This window comes from Centroberyx affinis, unplaced genomic scaffold, assembly GCF_046629955.1.
Source record: "Centroberyx affinis isolate AG114_WGS23_722 - 3 ecotype Tasmania unplaced genomic scaffold, CSIRO-AGI_Caff_v1 ptg001563l_1, whole genome shotgun sequence".
Lineage (NCBI taxonomy): Eukaryota > Metazoa > Chordata > Actinopteri > Beryciformes > Berycidae > Centroberyx > Centroberyx affinis.
The window spans coordinates 20,203-43,575 of record NW_027280014.1 but is presented as its reverse complement, the minus strand read 5'-3'; the positions used below and the strand labels follow the sequence as shown (position 1 = coordinate 43,575).

Genomic DNA, 23,373 nt, shown 5'->3' with positions numbered 1-23,373 from the left:
AAATGCTTATACAATTTCACTCATATTTCAAGTTCACTCAGCAATCACCGACTGACCCAAGGGTGGAACTACATCACTGGTGGGGGACAACATGTTTACTATTTGCTTGTTGACCAATAGCTTTATTAAAGTCTATCTGTATTAGCATAATCATGAATATTCAACACTATAAAACTCTCTCTCCAACCTGCAGATCAAACTCACCGATAGTTTTCCTCCACAATGGGGAAGATGAGGAAACAGAGAAATCAGAGGCGGTTAGTTACCAAAAGGCATGTTGTTTATTACACCAAAAGAGATTGCACGAGTTCAGGTTCCAGACGCTGCGTTAGTGAGTGGATTGATTAAGTCTCCGTTCAACCACCGCACAAGTTCAATCCTCCAGCTTCTGGAGGGATAAAAACAACCAGTCTATCGTATTTTAACAAAAAAATAAAATACAGCTGCTACAATGCTGATATGAAACATGCTACCCAAAACTCTGTAAATGTGTTTCAGAAGAAAAAAATGTTCCTCCACATTGCCTTACACAGCATCATGCAACCTAAATCATACAGATTACAAAAACACTGTTTGGAAAGTTTCAATTGTTTAAACACTGTGTAATTCTTCTAATTAGACCCATTAGGTTTTATATCAAAGACATTTTTAAAAAAGTTCCCTTAATGGTCCAATGGTCCTATTCGTTGACACATTAAGTGCTCCCTGTTTTACGTCCTTGTGTTTTTGTTGTTGTTTTTAATGAAATGACCAGCTGTATTTTCTACCATCCAGCAGCCCAACAACACCGACTGCATACTGGGAAGTTCTTCAGCAAAGACCTAAACAGCAGGATGGAGATCTTCACACTTATAAACACTGTATCTGAATCTTGTCTTTGTGCCCAAGTCAACGCGAATGTACCTGCGTTAAAAAATACAGAGTGGAAAAAGTCCCATAATGGGATCTGTGAATTATCCAGCGGACAATGCTGCGACATTTAGGAATATCAACATTTGATGCTGCTGTGGATGTGAAAATGAGTCCAGACATAGAATCTAATTTGTTTTTCTGAATGATAACATCTTGCACTCATAACACCATAAGTATTCTTTATAAGCCACTGAAAACTTTGGGAAATTGTCTCATGAAACTGTAACAAACTATGCATGTACATAGTTATATGCTACTGTATGTATTACATTTGTAAGTGTTCGACTAACACAGTCGGGCAGGATCACACACACGATCTTGACGCGCACCAAAGATAAATATAAAACTTATTTCAATCAACTTTCAGAAAAAGATGACGCTCTACCTCTCCATCTAAAGCCGAGGTCTCCGTTATTGTTAGTTGACTGATCATCTATGCTTTATAAAGGATAACTATCAAGTGTGAAGAAGCTTTTTCAAAGTTAGCTGGGCAAATTTGGCATTCCTGCTGTTTGGGGGAAATAAAGGCTGCAATTACAGAGGAACAGAAAATCAGATTTTTGACTCTATGTGACACAAATCTAATGTTTTTACCCATTTTAAACAGCACCTGAAGGGTTTCAGTCCAAAAGGCTGTGTAACACATTTTGGGAAAATCTAAAACATAATTGTGTCCTCAATTTCATAAGCAAATGTCTTAAAGGAATAGTTCACCCAAAAATGAAAATTCTGTCATCATCTCCTCACCCTCATGCCAAATGAAACACAGGTGAAATTTGTTAGTCCATATAACACACAGGGAGGCTGCCAGCACAACTTGGTAGCAGCCTTCTTTAAAACAACTGAAGTCAATGGGGACCTGTTCTTTAGAGTTCCAAAACAAAAACAGCCAAACAATCACACTGTGAATAGAAAGACCTACACACCATTATTTTTTGCAAATCAATCAGGTGTACTTAAGATTTGCACTAAATGATGGTGTAAATATACTGTAGGTCTTTTTGGAACTCTTCATTCTTCATTTTTGGGTGAACTATTCCTTTAAGATGACTCCCAACTTCAATACTAACTCATAATGTGTGCGACTTCCATGCCAGCAGTCAATATGGGAGAGTGGGTGTCACTTTTTTTTTTTTTTTTTTTCCACATTTTGGAACGAAACCCATCAGTTTAAAAAATAAGATCCGGTTTACATAAAGACAAACCGACCCAATTTTCTCTGCCCGTCTCAATTCAGCCAAACATACAATCCACCTCCAACCCAAAACCCTTGTAGCCTTCTACAATCAAAAATAAGAAATCACTCTTCATTCATTCATTCGCTCGTTGGAGCCGATGATACTGTACATATGACTGACAGGCAGGTGAGGCTGAAGCACCCACTGGATGTGACTGCTGAAACACGGAGCACCTCTGGTCCTCTCAGCCGGGGCAGGCATGCATACAGGGCACACCATCATTCCTTTACATATAAAATAAAACACTACCGAATGAGTGTGGATGCCTATCAGCTAATTTTACATTATAAAAGCATGGAATATAGATGCGTATCTTTCTAGATAGAAGCGAGCTAGGCTATAGATTCTCTACAGATATGTGAGAGGATGTGTAGAGATTAGGGGACGTGAGCAGAGTTTTAAAACCGATTCCCCCTGCATGACTGTTTGGCACAATGGAGCCAAAGGTTTCAAACCACTAGTGCTGAGTTGATCTGAGCGGCGGCAGATGCTTCGCCGCTGATCGCGTTCCAGTTGAGTTGCGATCACAGACGGCGCCAGTGGATAAACCGCACCAAAAGAAGCATATTTAAAAAAAAAAAAAAAAAAAACCCTCCGCTGTCATTATTCACCTCAGCTCAGCGGCAAAATGAAGGTTCGTGGTGAAGCCGGCCGTCGCCCCACCCCGGCTAATGAGAGCCAATCGGAAATACTGTGTTGTCCAGCGAATCAGGAGCCGCGCTTGACCGCTCCGCCGGGGTCGGTCGGTCGGCCCGATCCCCGCTGCGTACAGATGTCCTTCGGTGACCCGCTTTTGGCTTCGCGCTGGTGCAAAGAAACTGTCATTTGTGAGCAGAGGGGTTTGATGGAGCTGACTCAGTCCTGATGGGTCTTCTCTTGGACAACTTTGTATTCGTACTGAGAGAAACGACACAAGGAGAGAGAAAAAAAAAAAAAAAAAAAAAAAAAAAGGTCAGACACATGACAGTTGAATTAACTTTCATGGCCGGTTTGTTCTATTGAGAGTGTACAGTTTGGGAGGAATAAGAAATTTATGCGTGGCCTTTTGGAGAAGGACGTTCACGCAACTCTTTCACTTCACTTAAAAGGTTTTTGCGTTAACAGTCGACCATAAAGGACCAACGTGAATCTAATACTGATTCAGCAGAGTTTTGGGCTTGGCGGGTGCTTACCAAGGCTAGCTGCCGTCCGATGTTTCCCATAGTGATCACGCCCGCAAAGAAGATGCAAGGTAACCAGGAGCGAATGTAGAGGAAATCTGGAGAAGTATACCTGTGCAGAAAAGAAGCACATTATAGCGACGCCTAAATCTTCCGGAAGATTGAGCAATTAAGTTTAACCTTTAGCTATTTAACAGAAGTGTTTGCAGGGTGTCTGCAAGTTTCAAATTCAATTGAAGACATTTGAAGGCTTTTTAATGCCAGTTAGAATGAATACAAGACCGATTTTGCACATGACAAAAAGGGAAAAATATAACTATAGACATATCAGAATACAAGTCCACGTGAAACACACTGTATCAAGAAACTGCAGCTTTTTTAAGACCTCTCGAACTGAATTTAACGCTTTAATTTAACTGCATTCAAACCCTTTTAACGCCTTGAGTTTGGATGAAATAATTTACGGTATTTTAAGACATTTTCACAGAAGATTCAAGATTACTTTATTTGTCCCTAGGGAAATTTGTCTTGGACATAAAGGCTGCCACATAAAAATATATACAATTATAGTGCAATAACAGACACAAAGTGCACAGCACAAACAAGAGCAGACATAAGTGCATTCAAGTACATGCAACACAGCCCCACATTCCACACCCTCCTTATGTCCTGAGTTTAGGAGATTCACTGATAGAGGGATGAAAGAATTTTTATACCTATTCAGGTATCTTTTCCTGTATTTAATTGGAACCCTGTAGGGTCTACCTGATGGGAGCAGTTCGTATTCTTAATACAGGACATGGGAGGGGTCAGCGATAATTTTCCTAGCCTGTTTAACTATAGTCTTCTAGAGTAGGGGTTTCTGGCACAACTTCACCTACTTCCAAGGTGCATGGAGAAGGGAAAAAAAGTCTAAAGAGGTCAAAACTCCAGCAACACTTGTAGTATATGACAACAACGGTCTAACAATAAAGTTGTTCTATATACTACAAGTGTTGCTGGAGTTTTGACCTAACTATAGTCTTCTCAAAGAGCATTTGGAGGGCACCCCTATCACTTTCATTGCTGTGTGGACCAGTCTATTTATTTGTGATTTTAACTTAGCTGATATGTTACCAAACCAAGCTAAGATTCCGTAACGTAATATACTCTCTATCACAGCATGATAAAATTACATCAATACCCTCAGCAGTTTGATCCAGCAATCCTGACCAGAGTTGCCAAAGGGGTTTTAACATGCTGATTGGGAATGCGGCTAAATGAACGTAAAGGAAAGAAAACATACTGCTGGAATTATCGGATACAAAAAAAAAATGTTTCCATGTTGTAGTTTAGATTCTGTGATCCAATTCAGCTCTGCGCCTGTCATCTTGAATTTCATTTTTTTCCCTCTTCTTTCGTGTGTTTTTTCACTGTGTTTTTATCCGTTTGCATCACTGCACAAACAAACTACACTAAACTCTGTGTGTGTGTGTGTGTGTGTGTGTGCAAACTCACTGAAAGACTCCATTGTACACCAGGAGCTGGGTTGCCAGCGTCGCCAGCAGAGCGATGCAGACTCCCAGGCCGAAGCCGCTGCGGGAGCGGTCGAACGTCCACCACAGGCCGATGGAGAGCGCCGCCAGCGTCAGAGACAGCTGCACGTTGTTGGCAAAGTCCACTTTCTGACAGCAGCAGGGTCAAGGGTCAAGGGTCAAGGGCCTGGCGGTCAGCCATACAGAGCTATACAGCTGGATTTACACAGCGGCCGGTGTAGACGAGACAGAAACTGCAGCTACGTGGGACGTTCAGCTAGTGAGCCATCGTAGGGTTAATATGAGAGTGGACCAAGTGTTGAATCTTAATGCAGCTGATTTGAAACAATAAATTCTGATTAAAAAACTGATGTACATCAATTTTTACCACTGTGAACAAAGTATTAGATGTTGAATTGGTAAGAGACCCTCTGATAGCAATTCTTGGGATGAAACCGGATGTAATTCACAGTAGGAAAAGGATGTAACTCTTACAAATATTATTAAGCAATTACAATAAATTGGCTGAAAAATTTCAATTTGTTTTGATTTATTTTTATACATATTTTCATGTTGAATTGTTCGGATATATAAAACTCTACAAAAATTGTAACCCCTTGTAAAGGAAACTGTCAGCCTATGTTGAAATATTTTTGATGTAAAAGGGGATGTGAGAAATGAGCAAATAAAAAATAAGTTTAAAAAAAAGCCTGATGTACTGAAGTGCATGCATAACGCACTGTCAACATTCACAGTCTATTATACATTATCAAACCGCCCGCTGCCAAATGAACAACAGGATAAACCACTGACTAAAATATTGCCTGTGGCTTGGTGAAAACTTGCAATGCCAAAGAGTCATTTTCTTAGAAATTTAGACAAACTGGTTGTTTTTCCCACTGACATCCAAGTATTTTAACCATTTGCAATGTCTAACTAATGCCTCAGGCTGAGGCTGACAGAACATGGGTTTCTATGTGTGCAATTCCAGTATAAAACACAAAAAACTGTCGATACAAGATTTTTGCAAGTCACCAACGACATATAGCAATAAAACAACAATAAATCATTCTGCAATTTCTAACCCTTGAGCCCCATCGTGTATTTCGGTGGTGTGATTGTCAGTGAACTGATCCAGTGGTAACAACAACAACGACAAAGCCTTAAGGATACAGCGCTGGCGTGGTTGATGCCCACGAACACGGCCACGCAGCGCATCACGCTGGACCACTCCCGCTTGAACTTGTGCGGCTCGCCCAGCCGGCTGTCGATGCACGGGTACAGCAGGCCGATCACGGCTGAGGAAGGGACAAAAGGGAGAGAGACAACACAAGGCGGCTTTTATTGCTGCAATAGCACAGTCCCAACACGCTTTGCGCTGGTATTGTTGTGAAGAGAAAAGGGCCTTCGCGTGGCATCCATGCAATTCTGATGACACACTCCCCCTAGGTCTGCAACTGTTTTTGAAAAAGCTTCCTTATGTGTCCAGTGAGCAGGGTCAGGAAATATGGCCTGCCGAGCGCCAAACGCCGGTAAAATCTTTAGCTTTTTTGAGACGATAACATTTGAAAGCCTCGGTTACAGTTCTGGTCTTCGCTTATTCTCAAACTTTGTCCCTGCTGGCCACCGTACCCTCTCTCTGACATCATCTGCATCAAACATGCTCCTGATTGGCTGCCTGTTACGCTGCTCTACACAAAGCGGAAGCATCTAAACTTCCTGGATGGATTATTTGAATATTAACGTTAATTCTCATCTAGCGAGTTACTTCATGATGAATTACCAACTTGATCCACTGTGTAAGTGAGTGAGTTTTAAATTAAAACTCTAAATCTGCTCTTGTCTCTTTATTGAATATTTGACACGGTACCTGATTCTACACATGAAAAAGCATGAAAACAGCTAGGGTGATATTTCTATGAAAAAATACATTAATTATTTTGGCTGTTGAAACCTGTTCCTGGCAGGTAAATTCATTCGTTAACTTCAGACACTGGCAGTTGGTATTTGACAAAATAACAATAAACTTCTCTGATTTGCATCGCAGCTCGAGCCCCGATCACCTTCGACTTAACTAATGTGCCGTCAAAACAAATTAATTTTGCACTGTCAACAAAATGCGATAGCCCTCCCGCGGGGGATGAAAGCCTAGTGAGTGTTAGCAACAAGTGGAGATGACAGGCTCCTGCAGGAAGTCTCAGGAGGGAGAGAGCCTGGGGCTGCTGGGCTCCGCTCGGGCCCAGCCTCCCCCGCTTCACATCCGCCGCTCAGCACCCAGGGGACCACGTTTCAATAATGCTGGCTAGTCGAGCCCACTGGGCACTGTGTGCATTCAGATGGAGGGGGGTGTGTGTGTGGATGTGTGTGTGTGTGTGTGTGTGTGTGTGTGTGTGTTTATTCCCATGCAAATGTCCACATATGCTTCTTCAATATGCCAGGAGCTGTGGTTGCACAATCGCTTTACGTTTCATTCTGAATGCTAAATCACTCACTCATCGTTGTCACTTGTATGAAAGGGCAGGTCTGACCTCATTGCATTACCGATGGTTTCATTGGCACATTTTTATCTATAGGGCAACTCCCTGGCTATTTAAATCGCCTTTTCAAATCGTATCACAAGTTCTTACAACTTGCGCTCTAAGAATTCACTACTCTTCACTGTCCCTCGCCCTTCCACAGGATTTGGGAAGATGGCTTTTAGTTATTATGCTCCATGGTCCTGGAATCAGCTCCAGAAAGATGCAAACCTGGATCACTTCATCCCTCTGGGTGATTTTAAAAAGTCTGTTGCAGTCTTTAAAAACTGAAGTTTGTAGCTGTTTTACTTGAGATTGCATACTGTGTAATTTGTATATTTGTATGTATTCCTTGTAATTTTATATTGTGGTTTTGTGTTGTATTTTTGTAACATCTGTTTGCTGTTCTCTTGGCAAGGGCTCCCTTGCAAAAGAGATGAACATCTCAGTGGGACTCACCTGGTTAAATAAAGGAGAAATACAAATAAATAAATAAAATCGTGTTTAATCTTATTTAACTGTATATGGCGATTTTAGTTTCTGCAATTAATATCCGTACAACTTACAACGTACAACATCTCATTTCCCTTAGAACAGTTGAAAATAATCAATGTGTTGCTATGAGACAGAGAGTGTGATTAAAACAGCTTTGTTCAGGGGGCGCTAGTGAGCGACAAATTGAGTAAGACGCACATTTCAGTGCTCCTGCAGAATCCGTACTAATTTCATATTTAAATGACATTTACATTTTAAATCGCACGTAAAACGTTCAAAATCTATCTTTAATAAACCAAAGTGTAGTTAAAGGACAGTAAAATCGAGGTGGATGGCATCAAATCTGCGAAAATACAAATACGACGGTACGTCCAACTCAAGGCCCAACACCTCCTCTGTGAACAGTTCAGATCAGTGATTCTCAACCTTTCTCATATCACGGACCCCTATTTTAGTCCACATTAGAGCCACGGCCCCCCCATTTGATGAGATTTTGTCTCTTGGACCCAAATCTGAGAATATTTTCATTGTTAGATATGATTTTGTCCGGAATTCCATGACTATCTGTATTGTAGGTAGAGAGATAACAGAGAAACTATGATCAAAACAGTCATTCTTCTACATTCTCTAATTGTGTTAACTTCTTGTAAGGGAAATAATGGTGAAGTTTAACAATTCATCACTTTGCTTGGGACCCCCTGAAACCCCCTCAAGGACCACTGGTGGTCCCCGGACCCCACGTTGAGAACCACTGGTTCAGATAACCACTGGTTCAAGCCCCACACGTACTCGCGGTAAGCTCGACCATGAACATTGCAGCGATCAAAGCTGATATCCTCTCCTCCTTAAGGAAAGACATATCCACTGTAGTAAGAGAAGAGCTGAAGAGTGCTTTAGCGGATGATTCTGAAGCGTTACAGAAGGAAATAAAGGACGTGAAAACTGAAATTGCTAACAATACAACCGCAACTCGCACAGAAATTGATCACGTAAAAGCTAATGTGAAAGCCGTTGAGGAAGGGCTGTCAACATGGTCGGAGTAAGGAGTATCGGTACAAACCGCTGTAACAGACCTCAAGAAGCAAGTAGAGGCTTTAAGAGAAAAGTGTGAGGACCTGGAGGGAAGGATGAGGAGAGGTAACATTCGGATCGTGGGGGTCGCTCAAGCTCTCCCGCGGCAGCTTCCAAACTTCTTAAGGAAGTGCTTCAGATGGACAGAGATGTACAGATGGAGCGCTCACACCGCAGCCCGACACAGAGATTATTATTTAACGTGGTTTTGCATACATGAACCATATCGTGATATATATTGATATCGAGAAAAATCCTTATGATTATCATGATATTGATTTCAACCATATCGCCCAGCCCTACTCTTCCCTGCCGGATTCCGCATCTCCCACAACAACGAGGAGAAGGAGTTTGTGGATGCTACCAAAGCCATGGCCTATGTAAAGAAACAGGTCATCCCAACAGCTGAGACGGACTTATCCTTGTTTCGCATGGGAAGTGACACATGAATATAAAAACGCCATCGATACCTTTCTAAATGTTAGTCCATATAGACAATCGGAGTATTTTTATTTCTCATTATCGCCTAGGGTATGTCTATCATCTGAAAAGTAGGCTAAGCATAATATGCAAGTCCCCTGTGGTCGTGTCTGTGTGCTGATATGTTTGTGTGCTTTGGTGCTGTGGGTCTGTGTGCGTTCGGTACGGGAGGGAGTGTGTTTGCCCCTGTGTGCGTGTGTGTGTGTGTGTGTTTGTTTGGGGTTGGATTTGACCTAGATGTGCGTATGCATACATGTTGTAATGACCAAATGACATAGTCCTATAGGTTACATTTATTTATCTATTAATTGTTTCATTTTTCTTTTTCCATCCACTTTAGTTATGTCTATTCCCCACCTTTACAATAAGCTTTATATACAATATATAATTACTTTGATAATTGAGACATTAAGGTTAAGGTGTCGTTATCTTTTCTCTGTTTTATTTGAGGTTCTGCAGGAGCCTGAGCTGCTAACTAACAATCTTAGTCTGTTTGGTTTCATATCCAAGCAAAGGTGAGCGCTTTCAAAGACTGTTCGCACAGCTGCATGTTCTGACCTGCAGCATGGGACCTTGTCCTTAATCAAGATTCTAAATTTATCTATAACTGTGCAGTCTTATCATAAGCTCTGGTTACACTTGTTATTTGGAATGAGATTTTTGAGATCCAGTCATAAAAGACCAAATCTCTGAGTGTCCATACACACTAAACATCTGCCGAGTTTGGTCCCAAAACGAGAAAAAAAGAAAAGTGACACCCGCTAAAATTACAATACTGTCCATCTATTTACGTCACTCAATGCAGATTGTGACTGTATTGAATTGTTCAGGCTATATGGAATTCCAATCCTAATGCCATGTGTGACTGGAGGCAAAAAAAGTGTGCAACCAGAGCCACATGTAAAGCTGTCTAATCAGATCATTAAAGAGTGAATCAGCACTAAATCACATTTATGAGCTGTAAACATTATTGCATGGCTTCTACATAGTGACAGTGGCATTGATCCAGTACTTCATTTCAACATTTTACAACTGAAGTCCTACATCCACTTCTAGGGGGCAGAAATTCATTGTTACGCTGTTCTCCAAGTGATGTGATTTGTGAAGACAGGTATTTCAACTTTGGCAGCATCAAATGCTTTGCCATCAGAAAATTGTTCCCATCCCCAAGAAGAGATGGGTGATCTGTTATGGACACACTCCCCTATTCACTCTCACCACACTTTTTCCACATCTTTCAAAATGAGTGTACCAGGCAGAGACTGGCTGGAAAGTTTGTTTACACACTCTTTAAAGATCATTTGGCTTTCAATTCTGCCATTAGGGCCATTCAAATCAAGCTGTAATAAAGCGATTTGATTTGATTGTGTATTACTGCTGTGTGTGTCTACCCTCAGGACGAGATAGGAAGAGATGTGTGTTTGGATATCAGTGGGCAAAAACATTGTTTTCATTTCCAAAACAATGTGGCTGAGGTCTAATTCATTCATCTCTCCCTTGTCCTCCTCCTGATCTAACAACAGGTGAGGGAGGTGTGTGTGGAGCCAACAGTCCTCTGTAGCTCCGTTTCTCTCTGTAGCTCCGTATCGCGCTAAACTCTAAGCCCCGCCCACTGTTTAGCGGTCCAATCAAATGCGAAGGATTTGATTTAAATCCCTCTTGTGACTGTACACCGCTCAAATATTTCGTTTCACTGGGAAATACGTCACAGTACAGAAGCTAAAGACGCTCTAACTTCCGTTTCAGTGGGACTTTAACTGCGTGGTAGGATAGAAAACTAGCAGCACTGTGTGTCCCGAGGATCAGGATTGAGAAAGACTGGCCTACATGGACTCAGTATTTTGAAATGAGACAATAATTTTTTTCAAACAGCCTGCAAACAGCCTTCATCAATCAATGTATCAAAACCTAAAATGCGGGTTGTTTCTGGTGAGACACAACATGGTGAATACGAATCTGTACTTATACTTGGATCATTGGCTTAAAGCTCTAAGAATCCTTGTCCTAAAATGGGAAGAAGGGGAGCCCCAGTGGATCACCGAGTAGAGCGCATACCATATAAGGCTCAGTCCTTCCTGCAGCGACCCGGGTTTGAATCCGGCCCGCGGTCCTTTGCTGCATGTCCTCCCCTCTCTCTCTCTCCCATACCTTCCTGTCTCTATTAATAATGCCTAAAATAAATCTTTACAAAAAAATAAAATGGGAAGAAGATGGCACTCCATCCATGAAGAGAGACACTTCAAGAGACGTGTTTCAGCAATTAACTGAGAGCCTTCATCAGAGCAATCCTTGTAATCCTGTAATCAGAGATGTCAAGTGGTTACGCTGTGTGAAAAGACTTCTTGCCAGAAGTCTACACAGACTCTGGAGCCTCCTGGCCGAGGATCAAATCCCACCAGGACCTTCTCTCCTGCGTCTCCTCCACTCTGTGTCCCTCTCAACTTCCTACTGTCTCAGTGAAAAGACAAAAATAAACCTGACAGGACTGCGGACCGCTAGCTATCTTTAGGGTGTGTCCGTCTTACCTGAGGCCGTGCCGCAGCAGGGCGGCACCCACCAGGCCGAGGAGAAGATACTGCTGATGACATCAGGGGGGAAGAGGGTGACGTTTCTCTGCACCTGAAGCAGGTTCAGCACCAAGGCCAGGAACACACCCACTGAGAACAGCATGGCCCCACGGATCACCAGGTTGGTGGTCCTGTAGTACAGAACACCAAGAAGTCATCAGAATCAAAATCACCTTTAACACATACTGAGAAGTTGCAGTTTCTTGGTAAAATACTGACACAACATGTTACAAGGACAAGACCTCACATATAGTACAACATGACAGTGTAAGACACCCTATATCCTCCTATATATTTGTTGAACATAAAAAGAGGCACATCCCTGCCTTTGGTAATGAAGAACAATAAACTGTTTGTCATCCAGCCTGGCTGTGAGCAACATGTGAATTAGGGCTGAACGATTTTGAAAAAATATCTAATTGCGATTATTTTGATTTTGACTGATATTGCAATTGCGATATGATTTGCAATATTAGAGGGAATGATCATTTTTACATCATTATTCTCATTTTCATTGAAAAACGTATTAAAATGATTATGGTGTGATTTTTGCGGGGATCAAACAAAGATGTTTTCTTAAGTCTGTAGAATATGATGTGTAGGCCAGGACATCTCTGCAGCACCACAATATTTCATTTAAAATGCTATTTTGACACACATTTACCCTTAAACAAATATTGCACCTCCTGAGGTTTGAAAATTGCAGTAGGCCATATTGCGATTTCGATAAAATTTCGATTAATTGTTCAGCCCTAATGTGAATACAAAATTAAGAGAGAAAACCACCCTTAAACACTGTAACGTCGTTAAAAAAACAGCTCTTGCCCATGTACCTTACATTTCTACCTTACATTGTTGTTTGGTGTGTATTTTTCTTATTCCTGTGGATAACTGGCCAAACGAGACACCAATTTCTCTACCAACAGTAGCCTCAACAGAGCAAAATGCAAAGCAGCCACAAAATAGCCTACGTGTTTTGAGTAAGGGGTGCGACTCTCACTTTTTCTTGACCTGAAAAACTCTCACTCTCGTATTGTTATTGCTCTGTCCACCAACACATAAAACCCACAGCTGAATGCAACAAGTTCAGGTTGTAGAAAGTCGTTCTGGGAAATGTAGGAAATCACTAACTTAAGTGGAAGTAGATGAGGCAGCTTGAGGGAAAGCGGATACAACCAAAAAGTAAATTACAAGACTTCATCACAAAATAACTAATAATTAATTGATCGCTAAAGATTGATGAGATATAACAGTGTAAGAGGATCCATGGGGAGATTTTTCCTGTAAATTTGCCAAACTATTGTTATTCCTGTCATTTAACCCTACAAATGCAACAAAAAGACAATAGTTTGATACAATCTTGGTCAAACAGTAATTTGTGCCCAAGATGCTTTGTTGCATGTCAATCCAGGTAAAAGCAAAAAGTTAGGAGTAGTCTCATATCTGCATCAAAGTGGAAACGGTATCACAACGAGGCTGTGCACCTGAACCTACAAGCCGAGTTGACCACCCATGGTCCACTTCTATCTATAATTTGGGCCAAAGTTTAACAGCCTCAGAACTGACCTGTTGGTGATGACCGAGATGTAGGGCCCCTGGGGGGGCCGAGGCATCTGGCCGGACCCCGACCGCTGCTGCGGGCCGCTGGTCACTGTGCTGTCGGTCATGGCTGTCAGTGTTAGGGACATTCGTAACCCTGGGACAGGGAAATGTGTAACGCTGTCTGACGTCTCTATCCACCGGTGAGTTCAACGTCCTCCACTGACATCCCAAACTGTGCTGGAAAACAAGGACAGGGAGACTGTTGGAAAAGTCTAGTGTAGTCTTGTATATTTAGGCTATAGTCAAGTCTCAAAGGGCTTTACATTAGGGCTGGGCGATATGGTTGAAATCAATATCACGATAAGCATAAGGATTTTTCTCGATATCAATATATATCACGATATGATTCATGTATGCAAAATCATGTTAAATAATCAAGTGAATGTTCATCTCATTGAACCAAATGGTAATGTTAGGTGTGATGTCAAACAAAACTGAAATTTTCTAATAATATTCCTACCATACCTCATTTTATGAGAGTTTTTAAGTAAGATTTGCTTGTCATCATCAATTTAGACAGCAGAAATGTGTCACAATATTAAAATATCTTCATATCATCACGATATGATTCCACTGAAAGACGATAAATGATAATATTGAATTATCGCCCAGCCCTACTTTACATACCATCATATACATGTCATATACCATGCTACATCATATATACATATTACACATATATACCCATCATATACATCCTATACTACGTCATATACATACATAATTTACTAGGAAAAGGCTTTGACAGCAGCAGTTTCAAACCTAGTTCAGGTATGCTGATCTTATGCTAGATTATATGTCAAACTGTTTGCAAGTGGCTGATAGTGTAGGTGCAGTGTAACATTTGCTGGTGATATTGATGGTAGCTAACTAAACAACAAACTGTTTGTTTACCGGTTAGCGTTAGGTAACAAACTACCTTTAGCTATAGCAGTTCGCCTCAGGTGAGTCTGTATGATCAGTGTCAACAGACCGTCATCTGTGGCATAACACATTAGACTTAAATAACCTTTTATCTTAGCTAGCCTGGCAAGCTGTTACCTAACTGATTAGATCGCTAACGTTAAACATCATGCAGTACAGCGTTAGCCAACCTGTTCATAAACATTACCCAACTAGTTGCTGATAAATACGTTTAGAAGAAGTAATGTAAAATCGAAATTAACACTAATAAAAACTGCTACTTGAATAGGCAAAAGGCTGCCTGGCTAGTAGACGTTATGTCAGTAGTCGGGTCAGAGCTAAGTTAGCTTTGGAACAGCTAGCTTGATTACATAGCTTACATTTGTTATTATAAGCTATCCGTAGCAGCAGGCTGGCTGAGGTGAATGATAAATCTTACCTTATGTTGAGAGAGACATTCCGCGAATACAATTATACATTTCACACGACATTGAAACTGGCTCAGAGTGTGTATTCGTTGGCGAGATAACAGGTGAAACGTTAATTAGCCTTCTCGCTAACTTAGAGCACTTCCGGTTGGAACTGCGTCCCTGAGCTGAATGCACCAGCCAATCAGCTTCTAAAACCATGACGTAACCGCGTTACACAAAGCTTGCGTATCACGTGATTAAAGTAGTGCACTCATGAAGTTTCATAAATGTGCCTTTTTAAGTGTTATTGCCAAATGCCATTCATTTAACTTGGGACTTAGCTCCTTTCTGGTCTTCTTTATTCTTAAAACAAAACAATTAAAAGTCAATCTTTTGTAAACCGTTATTTAAGCTTCTTAAATCTTGAAGATCTTGTCTATTTTTGTGTATTTAATCCTGTTTTGTTTTGTTCAGCTTCTTTTGTCATGGTGTTTTTGTTTCTTATGTTTTTGAACAAGGCTTGTTTATTTATTTTCTGCAAACATGTCACAGTTTGTACAGTAGCAAGAATGAACACACAACACACTTTCAAAGGAGGATGGTGTGTGTGTGTGTGTGTGTGTGTGTGTGTGTGTGTGTGTGTCATGATCAGATCACTGGAGGAAATACAGCTATCCCAACTGTTCATTGACATAGTGAAAGATGTATACAGAGGCTCCTTTATCCAAGTAATCTGCGGAAAGCAACTCACTCACCCAACACCTCTCCAGATAGGCATTAAAACTGGCTGTCCATGGAGCGCAATTAATTTTATAATTGCTATCAACCAATGGTTAAAGTGGTTGTGTCAATGTGCCCCCAACGGTGTGTTCTCCCCCAACCCAGTACAGGGCTATGCAGATGATGTCCAGCTAGCCTCTAGAGAAGAGAGTGTAATTAAGAACATGCTCACCAGGACAGATTCTTTTTTGGAATGGTCAGGCCTGGAGGTCAAGGACACAAAATGTGCTGTTCTGTATGAGAGGAGGAGTGGAGGGAATCGTTGGTACCGCTCAAAAGCTGATACTTGCCCTGTGTTCACAGTAGCAACAAGACCCATACGTGTATACTCTCTCCATGAGACATACACTTATCTTGGACATAAAATCAACATTGCAGGAGAATGGAAGGAGCAAGTTAACATCATCTTGTCTGAGTTCACATCCAGGTTGGACTTAATTGACAGATCTACACTCCCTCTGACTATGAAGTTGGAAGCCATTAGACAGGTGGCACTGTCTAAAGTACAACATCTGTTCTCCAACGTCCACATCCAACAGAAAGTGCTAAGTGAAATGAATGACAAAACAGTGAGCTTAGTGCGAAAGTGGCTTGGACTCAACACACACAGCACTCGTGACATTATCTTTCATCCCCAGTGGGAGGGAGGGCTGGGGGTACCAAATGTGGCATGGATTTATACCAGCATGCGGATTTCCCACCTTCTAAACATGCTGAATAATGATGATAAGGATGTTAGGGAGCTGGCTCGATTCTCCCTGTTCTTGGACCTAAGGAGACGCAAGGTCCTACTGGCCAGGGAGTCAGAGCCCCACTTCCTTGGATTCAGAAGGAAACCCAGTGGAAAACTTGACACCCACTCTGCTGGTTTTGGGGTCTGGTCAGATTGGCCAGATCTGAACGATCTTTGTGTCCGAACTGGAGTGTCCCTGGAGTGGGCGCGGTCTGACTCTGGGACTGTGAGGGTCTCAGAAGACATTATAACTGACCCCCTCATCTCTGTCAAGGCAACAGCCACATACGGTGAACACAGTTACCTGCTAACCTCCACAAGTACCCGGCGAACTCTTATGGATTCTCACCAATATCAACAACAACAACACTGGACTGGACTTAAGCTTCAGGGAAAACTTGCATGTCTTCCCTTTACTGATCATTCTGTCTCTCACTCTTTCCTTAAGAACACTGTGCTCAATGAGGACATCGTCACATTCACAGTAAAAGCCAGACTACAAGTCCTTCCCACCAGACTCAACCTTTCTATCTGGTTTCCTACTACTCAGGTTCCTCATTGTATGCATCACACCACAGAACAGGTCACTGAAACAATGTCACACATCTTGAATGGCTGTTATGTTTACAAAGGAATGTACATAGCACGTCACAACAGAATAGTGGACCTTATAGCGAAGGACTTATCAAACCATTTTTCACCTTCAGTGAGAATGTACAAGCATTCCTGTGTCAAACCTTCCATGTTTTATCTCTGTAATAGTAACCCAGGCTCTTTTTCACATCTGTCTGCCAATACACCAGATGTTGTAGTGGTTAATGAAAAGTCCAAAGAAGTGTTTGTTTTAGAGGTAGCCTGCACCTTTGACTCCAGCCTAGAGGAAGCCTTTATGACCAAGGTCATTAAATACCAACCACTCCTAAACACCATCTTAGAGCTAGGTTATAGGTGCAGACTACTTGTTTTCATATTTGGCAGCCTAGGACACACTCACAGGTTGGTTGTAAGAGGGCTTCAACAACTTGGGATGCCCAAAAAGGCAGCTAAACGGCTTGCAAAGTACTGTGCTGTCTCTGCTATTATTGGCAGCCGCCATATATGGCGGAGACGCTGCTACTTATACCCCTGAGAACTGAGTATTATGTTTTGTATTGTGAAGATCTATGCCTCTGGTCCATGATTTTGTGAATGTACTTTACTGCACCTTCAATATTTGTGTCCTTGTACGTTTTCTTCTGTGTGGACATAAATAAATTGTTAAAATGTGTGTGTGTGTGTGTGTGTGTTTAACAAAACCAAAATGAAATTAATATTCAGGTGTCAGACTACAGTAGTAGATGTTTCAGTAGGATTTTGGGTGAGTTAATTTTGGTCAGAAACAATGCAATGTACAATCCACTTTCATATGTATTTGATTAATTTTGTCTGTTAGCCTACTGCTTATCAGACTAATGTTATTCTGCTTGATAGCACTGATAGCTTTTGCCTTTTACACCACACCAATCATCTTTTAGGTCGTTAAGTGCAGTGGTTCTCAACATGGGGTCCGGGGACCTCCAGGGGTCCTTGCGGGGATTCCAGGTGGTCCCCAGCAACTTGATGACTTGTTAAACTTCATTTAGAAGAAGTGAACACAATTAGAGAATGTAGAAGAATGACTGTTTTGATCACAGTTTCACTGTTACCTCTCTACCTACAGTACAGATAGTCATGGGATTCTGGACAAAATCATATCTAACAATAACAATATTCTCAGATTTGGGTCTGAGGGACAAAATCGCATCAAATGGGGGTCCGTGGCTCTAATGTGGACTAAATTAGTGCCTCCATATGAAAAAGGTTGAGAATCACTGAAGAAAAATTGACTAAAATTTGTTGTTTTATTCTTTGTTTCTTTGCTTCTTACTTTCCCCAGAGTTTCCCCAGCATGCTTCATGATTCAGGGTGAGAAATCACATCTTGCCCAGCAGCAGCAGCAGCAGCAGCATCTTTTGTCTGCCTGGGATTTTTAAATCCGGCGCACGAAGCACAAACCACAGCTGACGACGATAAAGTCGAGTCTGAACCGCGGCGGGATGAGAAAGCGCGGACGGCCTGCTCTGTATATGTTCAAACTATTGTGTGCAGCCGGATATAATCCCCCGCAACCCCATCATGAGCAGCAGGGCCAGTATGCTGAATACAAAATGGAGTGTAAATGGGACGAGGGATTAAGCGTGATCCACTCCGCGCTGTGACTTCCTCACCTCTGCATCTCTGTAAGCCTATTAGACCAGAAGAGCAAAGCAAATATGTTGCAGATGGAAGAAAAAAAAAACTGAGAGAAGAGGGGAGGAGGGGAGGGGAGGGGGGGGATCGTCATGAATGAAAGATGACAGAAGAAAGACGATGTGTTTGTGGAGAAAGCTGAAGTAGAGTAACGGCCCGTCTTGTCAGCAGCTATACCTGCACAGTAAAACAGAGGATTTACATAACTGTCAGGCAACGGTCGCATTTCAGTTGATCCTGTGGTTGTTTCTCATGTTGGCCCCATGTATGACTCCGTAACATGTTGCTGTGACATGTTTTAATATATTTCATCTATTTTTCCTATCAAAAAAAAAGGTCATTTTAAAGGGATAGTTCACCCAAAAATGAAAATTCGGTCATCATCTGCTCACCCTCATGCCAAATGAAACACAGGTGAAATGTGTTAGTCCATATAACACACAGGGAGGCTGCCAGCACAACTTGGTAGCAGCCTTCTCCAAAACAACTGAAGTCAATGGGGACCTGTTCTTTAGAGTTCCAAAACAAAAACAGCCAAACAATCACACTGTGAATAGAAAGACCTATACACCATTATTTGTTGCAAATCAATCAGCTGTAGTTCAGATTTGCACTAAATGATGGTGTAAATATACTGTAGGTCTTTTTGGAACTCTGAAGAACTGGTCCCCACTGACTTCAGTTGTTTTGGAGAAGGCTGCTATGGAGTTGTGCTGCAGCCTCCCTGTGTGTTATATGGACAAACTTCACCTGTGTTTCAACTGGCATGAGGGGGAGGAGATGATGACACAATTTTTTTTATTTTTGAGTGAACTCTTCCTTTAATTACTTGGAAAAAGAGATCCAAGGCACTCCAAAATAGGTACAAAAAAAAACAAAAAACATTTATTTATTTAAGCATTTTAGCATTTATTTGGCTTTCTTTTTGCCTCTTCTTTATAAAAAATAATATATTGTGCCCAACGCTTTTCAACAAAGAGGCGAGTTTTAATTACCTTTCACACAAAACCACAACAAACCACAACGAAACACAACTGTCTGGACATCATGACTCACTAGGGTAATCCACAGATTAAGGACGGTCAATATCACTGTTATCAATGTTACTATCGCAGAGTTCAAGGTTAATTTAATGACCTTTAAAAGAGATCCAAGGCACTCCAAAATAGCTTTAAAAAAAAGCATTTATTTGGCTTTTCTTTTTGGCTCTTCGTTACGCCAACTTAAAAAAAAACCTCCCAGCCTTCATCAGGACAAGGAAGCGAGCTTTAATTACCTTTCACACAAAACCACAACAGACCACAACGAAACCCAGCCGTCTGAACATCATGACTCACTAGGATAATCCACTCAGATTAAAGGACGACTAAAGTGATTAATTTACAGTTCATTTAATAAGGTGACTCGGCAGATTCTGCGCGCCGCACTACCCACAATCCCGCGGGGAGACGTCCTTAACCCCAATAATTAGAGTGAGAAAGGAGGTCTGGTGGGTAAAAGGAGGGTACGGGGGCTTTCAATTAGTTGTCAGGGGCTATTTGGAGGCTCCCCGCCGCAGCCGGAGGAGAGCCAGGGATACAATTCATCATCCTGCCTGTGCCAAACGTTAAGGGCCTTTTCATTATCAGACCAGTGAGTCCCACTGTCGGCTCCCTCGGTATAAATGTGAGTGATGGCGCGGGCTGGGGGGGCTGGGGGGGGTGGTGGGAGGGGATGGAGGGGTTGGGGTGGGGCCCTCGTCGTCGTAAATGTCATCCCCATTGGACCGTTGCAGGTCTCAGCTCCGAAATAATAGGCCCCCTGACCTCTCTGTTGTCTATAATTAACCTCTAACCCCCCCCCCCCCCCCCCTTCCACCCCCTTCCCTTCCCTCCTCTCCTCCCCCCCGCCTCATCCGCCAATCCCCAGATAGCGGTGATAACGGGAGATTGCCGTGTTTGCCGAGCCTCCCAAAACCTCTGCTGCTGCTCCCTCCCCCCCCTCACTTTGAGTAAATGGGGGGGGGGGGGGGGAGCCAAAGCACAGGAGCGCACAAAAGAAAATGGCTGCTGCTTGAATGTTACAGTGACATTTGTCGCATGTTTTTGGGGGATGAGTGCAAGCAATTTGAGCCAATGGGAAAAATCTTTATTTATTCAGACAGGAGAATATGACAGTGCCTCCATGCCAGGACATTAGAGAGATTAGTGTCAGTGATCACACATGTAAAAGGTGATAGGGCTGCAACTAACGATTATTTTCACTGTCGATTCATCTGTCGATTATTTTCTCGATTAATCGATTAGTTGTTTGGTCTATAAAATGTCAGAAAATGGTGAAAAATGTGGATCAGTGTTTCCCAAAGCCCAAGATGACGTCCTCAAATGTCTTGTTTTGTCCACAACCCAAAGATATTCAGTTTACTGTCATAGAGGAGGAAAGAAGCCAGAAAATATTCACATTTAAGAAGCTGGAATCAGAGAATTTTGACTTATTTTTCATTAAAAAAATGACTCAAACCGATTAATCGATTATCAAAATAGTTGCCGATTAATTTAATAGTCGACAACTAATCGATTAATCGTTGCAGCTCTAAAAGGTAAACTAAAACGGGAAATTATTACTCCGTTTTTTGGCTGGGAAAGTAGAACATGCCGAGGCAAAAAAAAAGACTTATTTCAAATTCCCGCATCCATTTTTTTTTTTTTTTTGGCCAGAGAGAGGCTTTTTTTTTTTTTTTTTTTTTTTAATTTCAGCTGTTAACAACCTACAGTACATCCTCGGGGCAAACGGCAAAGATCAGGAAATCCCTCACACAATGACCGCCTGACGTGTTTCCCTTTCTGCCTCTCTGTGCGCTCGACATGCCGTGAATCTGCATTAACATCTGTAGCTCTGCCATGTTTCCCATCCAGCAGCAGCAGCAGGGGAACGGCCGGGTCGGACAGACAAGAGGGGGGGGAGGGGGGGGGGGGGGGAACACACACAGGGAAATGAGTCAAAGCATGCAGGTAGCATGCTCTCTGTAGGCACACTGACATTTACCACAACAATGAAACAGCAAACAGGCAAATCGTGGCACGGTAGGCGGCGGCTTAATGACCCAAAGTCATAATGGAAAGTCAAATGATCCCTAATGAGCAGATCAGACAGCTTCACACATGACATTTTGAAGACGCGCGCGCAGACAATTGTGCGTGGGGAGGGGAGGGGGGTGGTGGTGGTGTTAAACTCGTCACACACAAGCAGAAAATGAGACATAGAGTGAGACAGAGAGAGAGCGTTTCTCTTTCTTTAACACCGGTTAGGGGGGGGGGGGGGAGAAAACACGTCTCTCCTCGGCGAGCGCGTGGAGACAAGACGGGGGGTGGGGGGGGGTGGGGGGGAGTCATTTGTGGCGGCGCGAGTCCACTCCGCTTCATCATTGTCTTTGCAAATTCTTGGGACTATGAGGGAGAAATGCAAATGCCCCCCCCACCCCCCACCCCCCCATCGCTGGCAGCACCAAGGAAGTGGTACCAGCGTGTGTGTGTGTGCGTGTGTGTGTGTGTGTGTGTGGCATATTGAATGATAATGACAAAGCAGGCTGTATCCCCTGTGAGCGAGCCTGCGGAACAATGATTACAGATTGGCCGGTGTATCCTCACGGCCACGAGGGACTCCGATTCTAATGCTAATCAGAGCTGGCGCCCATTGAAATATATCTGTACTCGCAAGGCAGGAGAAAATAAGATGGAATATCCCAGTTAGGCCGTAATTGTATAATAAAGCCCTGTTTATTTTTTTTTTGATATTTTAGCCCACAGGAATGTGTACAGTGGCTCCTGCCAGGCTTAACCTATTGCACCACCTGCTGGCCTCAGCAAGGATGAGACGAAGCTCGTTTTTTTTTTTTTTTTTTGTGAGGCACCGATCTACTTTGAAGCAATTATCTGCTGCGGGGGGCGTAAAAATGCTGATGGACGAGCCCGATTGTGCTCCACGCTTTTCGGTTCGTTATTTGAGGTGGAGAGGCTGCTCTCCGACGGCTCATCCCCCCCCCCACTCTCTTAACTCCACACTCCGGTCTCAACACGCGCCGCATCAGCCGGGATTCATCCCTCGTTCCGTTCTCCATCAGGCGGCATCAGTCAGCGCCCTCCCCTCCTCCTCATCCTCCTCCTCCTCCTCTTGAATGTACTTTATTTTCATTCCGGGGAGAGAAACAAGAAGGAGAGCCGAGGCGCGGCGATGCTCAGCTGCACACTCAATGTAGGTTAATGGAAGGGAGGAGAGACTGAGCTCAGCCCGGCTCCCATTGGCTGGCCGGCGACGTGCAGCTTCTCCGCAGCACAACCTGTCAGTGTTAATCAGGGGCCATCTCTTAACAGCCAGCCAGGGCTATCGGAGAGGTGAGCCCATTGCTATTCAGGACGAAACAGATGATAAATCATTTGTACATAATTAGTGCTCAGCAAGGTTACAACTGACACGTATTTTCATCTTAATTAGGAGGGAAATTTGTTCCATTAATTTAATTTGGTGCGCATGAGCGGCTTAGCACCTAACTAAGTTAATCTTACACCTGTCAGGGTGGGAATGGAGTTGGGCCTCGGATAACAGGGGGAAATGGGAAAGAGTCCTCTATCAGATTGTTTCATGCGTAGGCCACCAAGGCAATTGGATTGCAGCGGAGCACCGGTGGCAAATAAAACTGGAGCTTTGGAAATGTATTGCTCTGGATGGAGATGGAAGAGAGCCAGGGT

The 23,373-nt window shown here is 42.7% G+C and overlaps 1 protein-coding gene across 1 annotated transcript; it reads right to left on the bottom strand.

Moving 5' to 3' along the window:
- Positions 1-262: 262 nt before the first annotated feature.
- Positions 263-15,026, bottom strand: insig2 (insulin induced gene 2). The gene is made up of 7 exons (XM_071527658.1): positions 14,898-15,026; positions 13,520-13,732; positions 11,912-12,084; positions 5,998-6,122; positions 4,808-4,974; positions 3,323-3,422; positions 263-3,047 (listed from the first exon to the last, which is right to left on the bottom strand). The coding sequence occupies exons 2-7, from the start codon at positions 13,639-13,641 to the stop codon at positions 3,006-3,008; spliced, it is 729 nt and encodes a 242-aa protein (XP_071383759.1). The 5' UTR covers positions 13,642-13,732; positions 14,898-15,026; the 3' UTR covers positions 263-3,005.
- Between the last annotated feature and the right edge of the window lie 8,347 nt (positions 15,027-23,373).

What these genes read in the sequence shown, in the direction of transcription:
- insig2 (XM_071527658.1), bottom strand. Translation starts at nt 13,641, where the DNA reads ATGTCCCTAACACTGACAGCCATGACCGACAGCACAGTGACCAGCGGC. An exon ending in ATCTCGGTCATCACCAACAG is followed by an intron (nt 12,085 to 13,519) that starts GTCAGTTCTGAG and finishes TCTGTACTACAG; the next exon opens with GACCACCAACCTGGTGATCC. An exon ending in GTGTACAATGGAGTCTTTCA is followed by an intron (nt 3,423 to 4,807) that starts GTGAGTTTGCAC and finishes TTTTCTGCACAG; the next exon opens with GTATACTTCTCCAGATTTCC.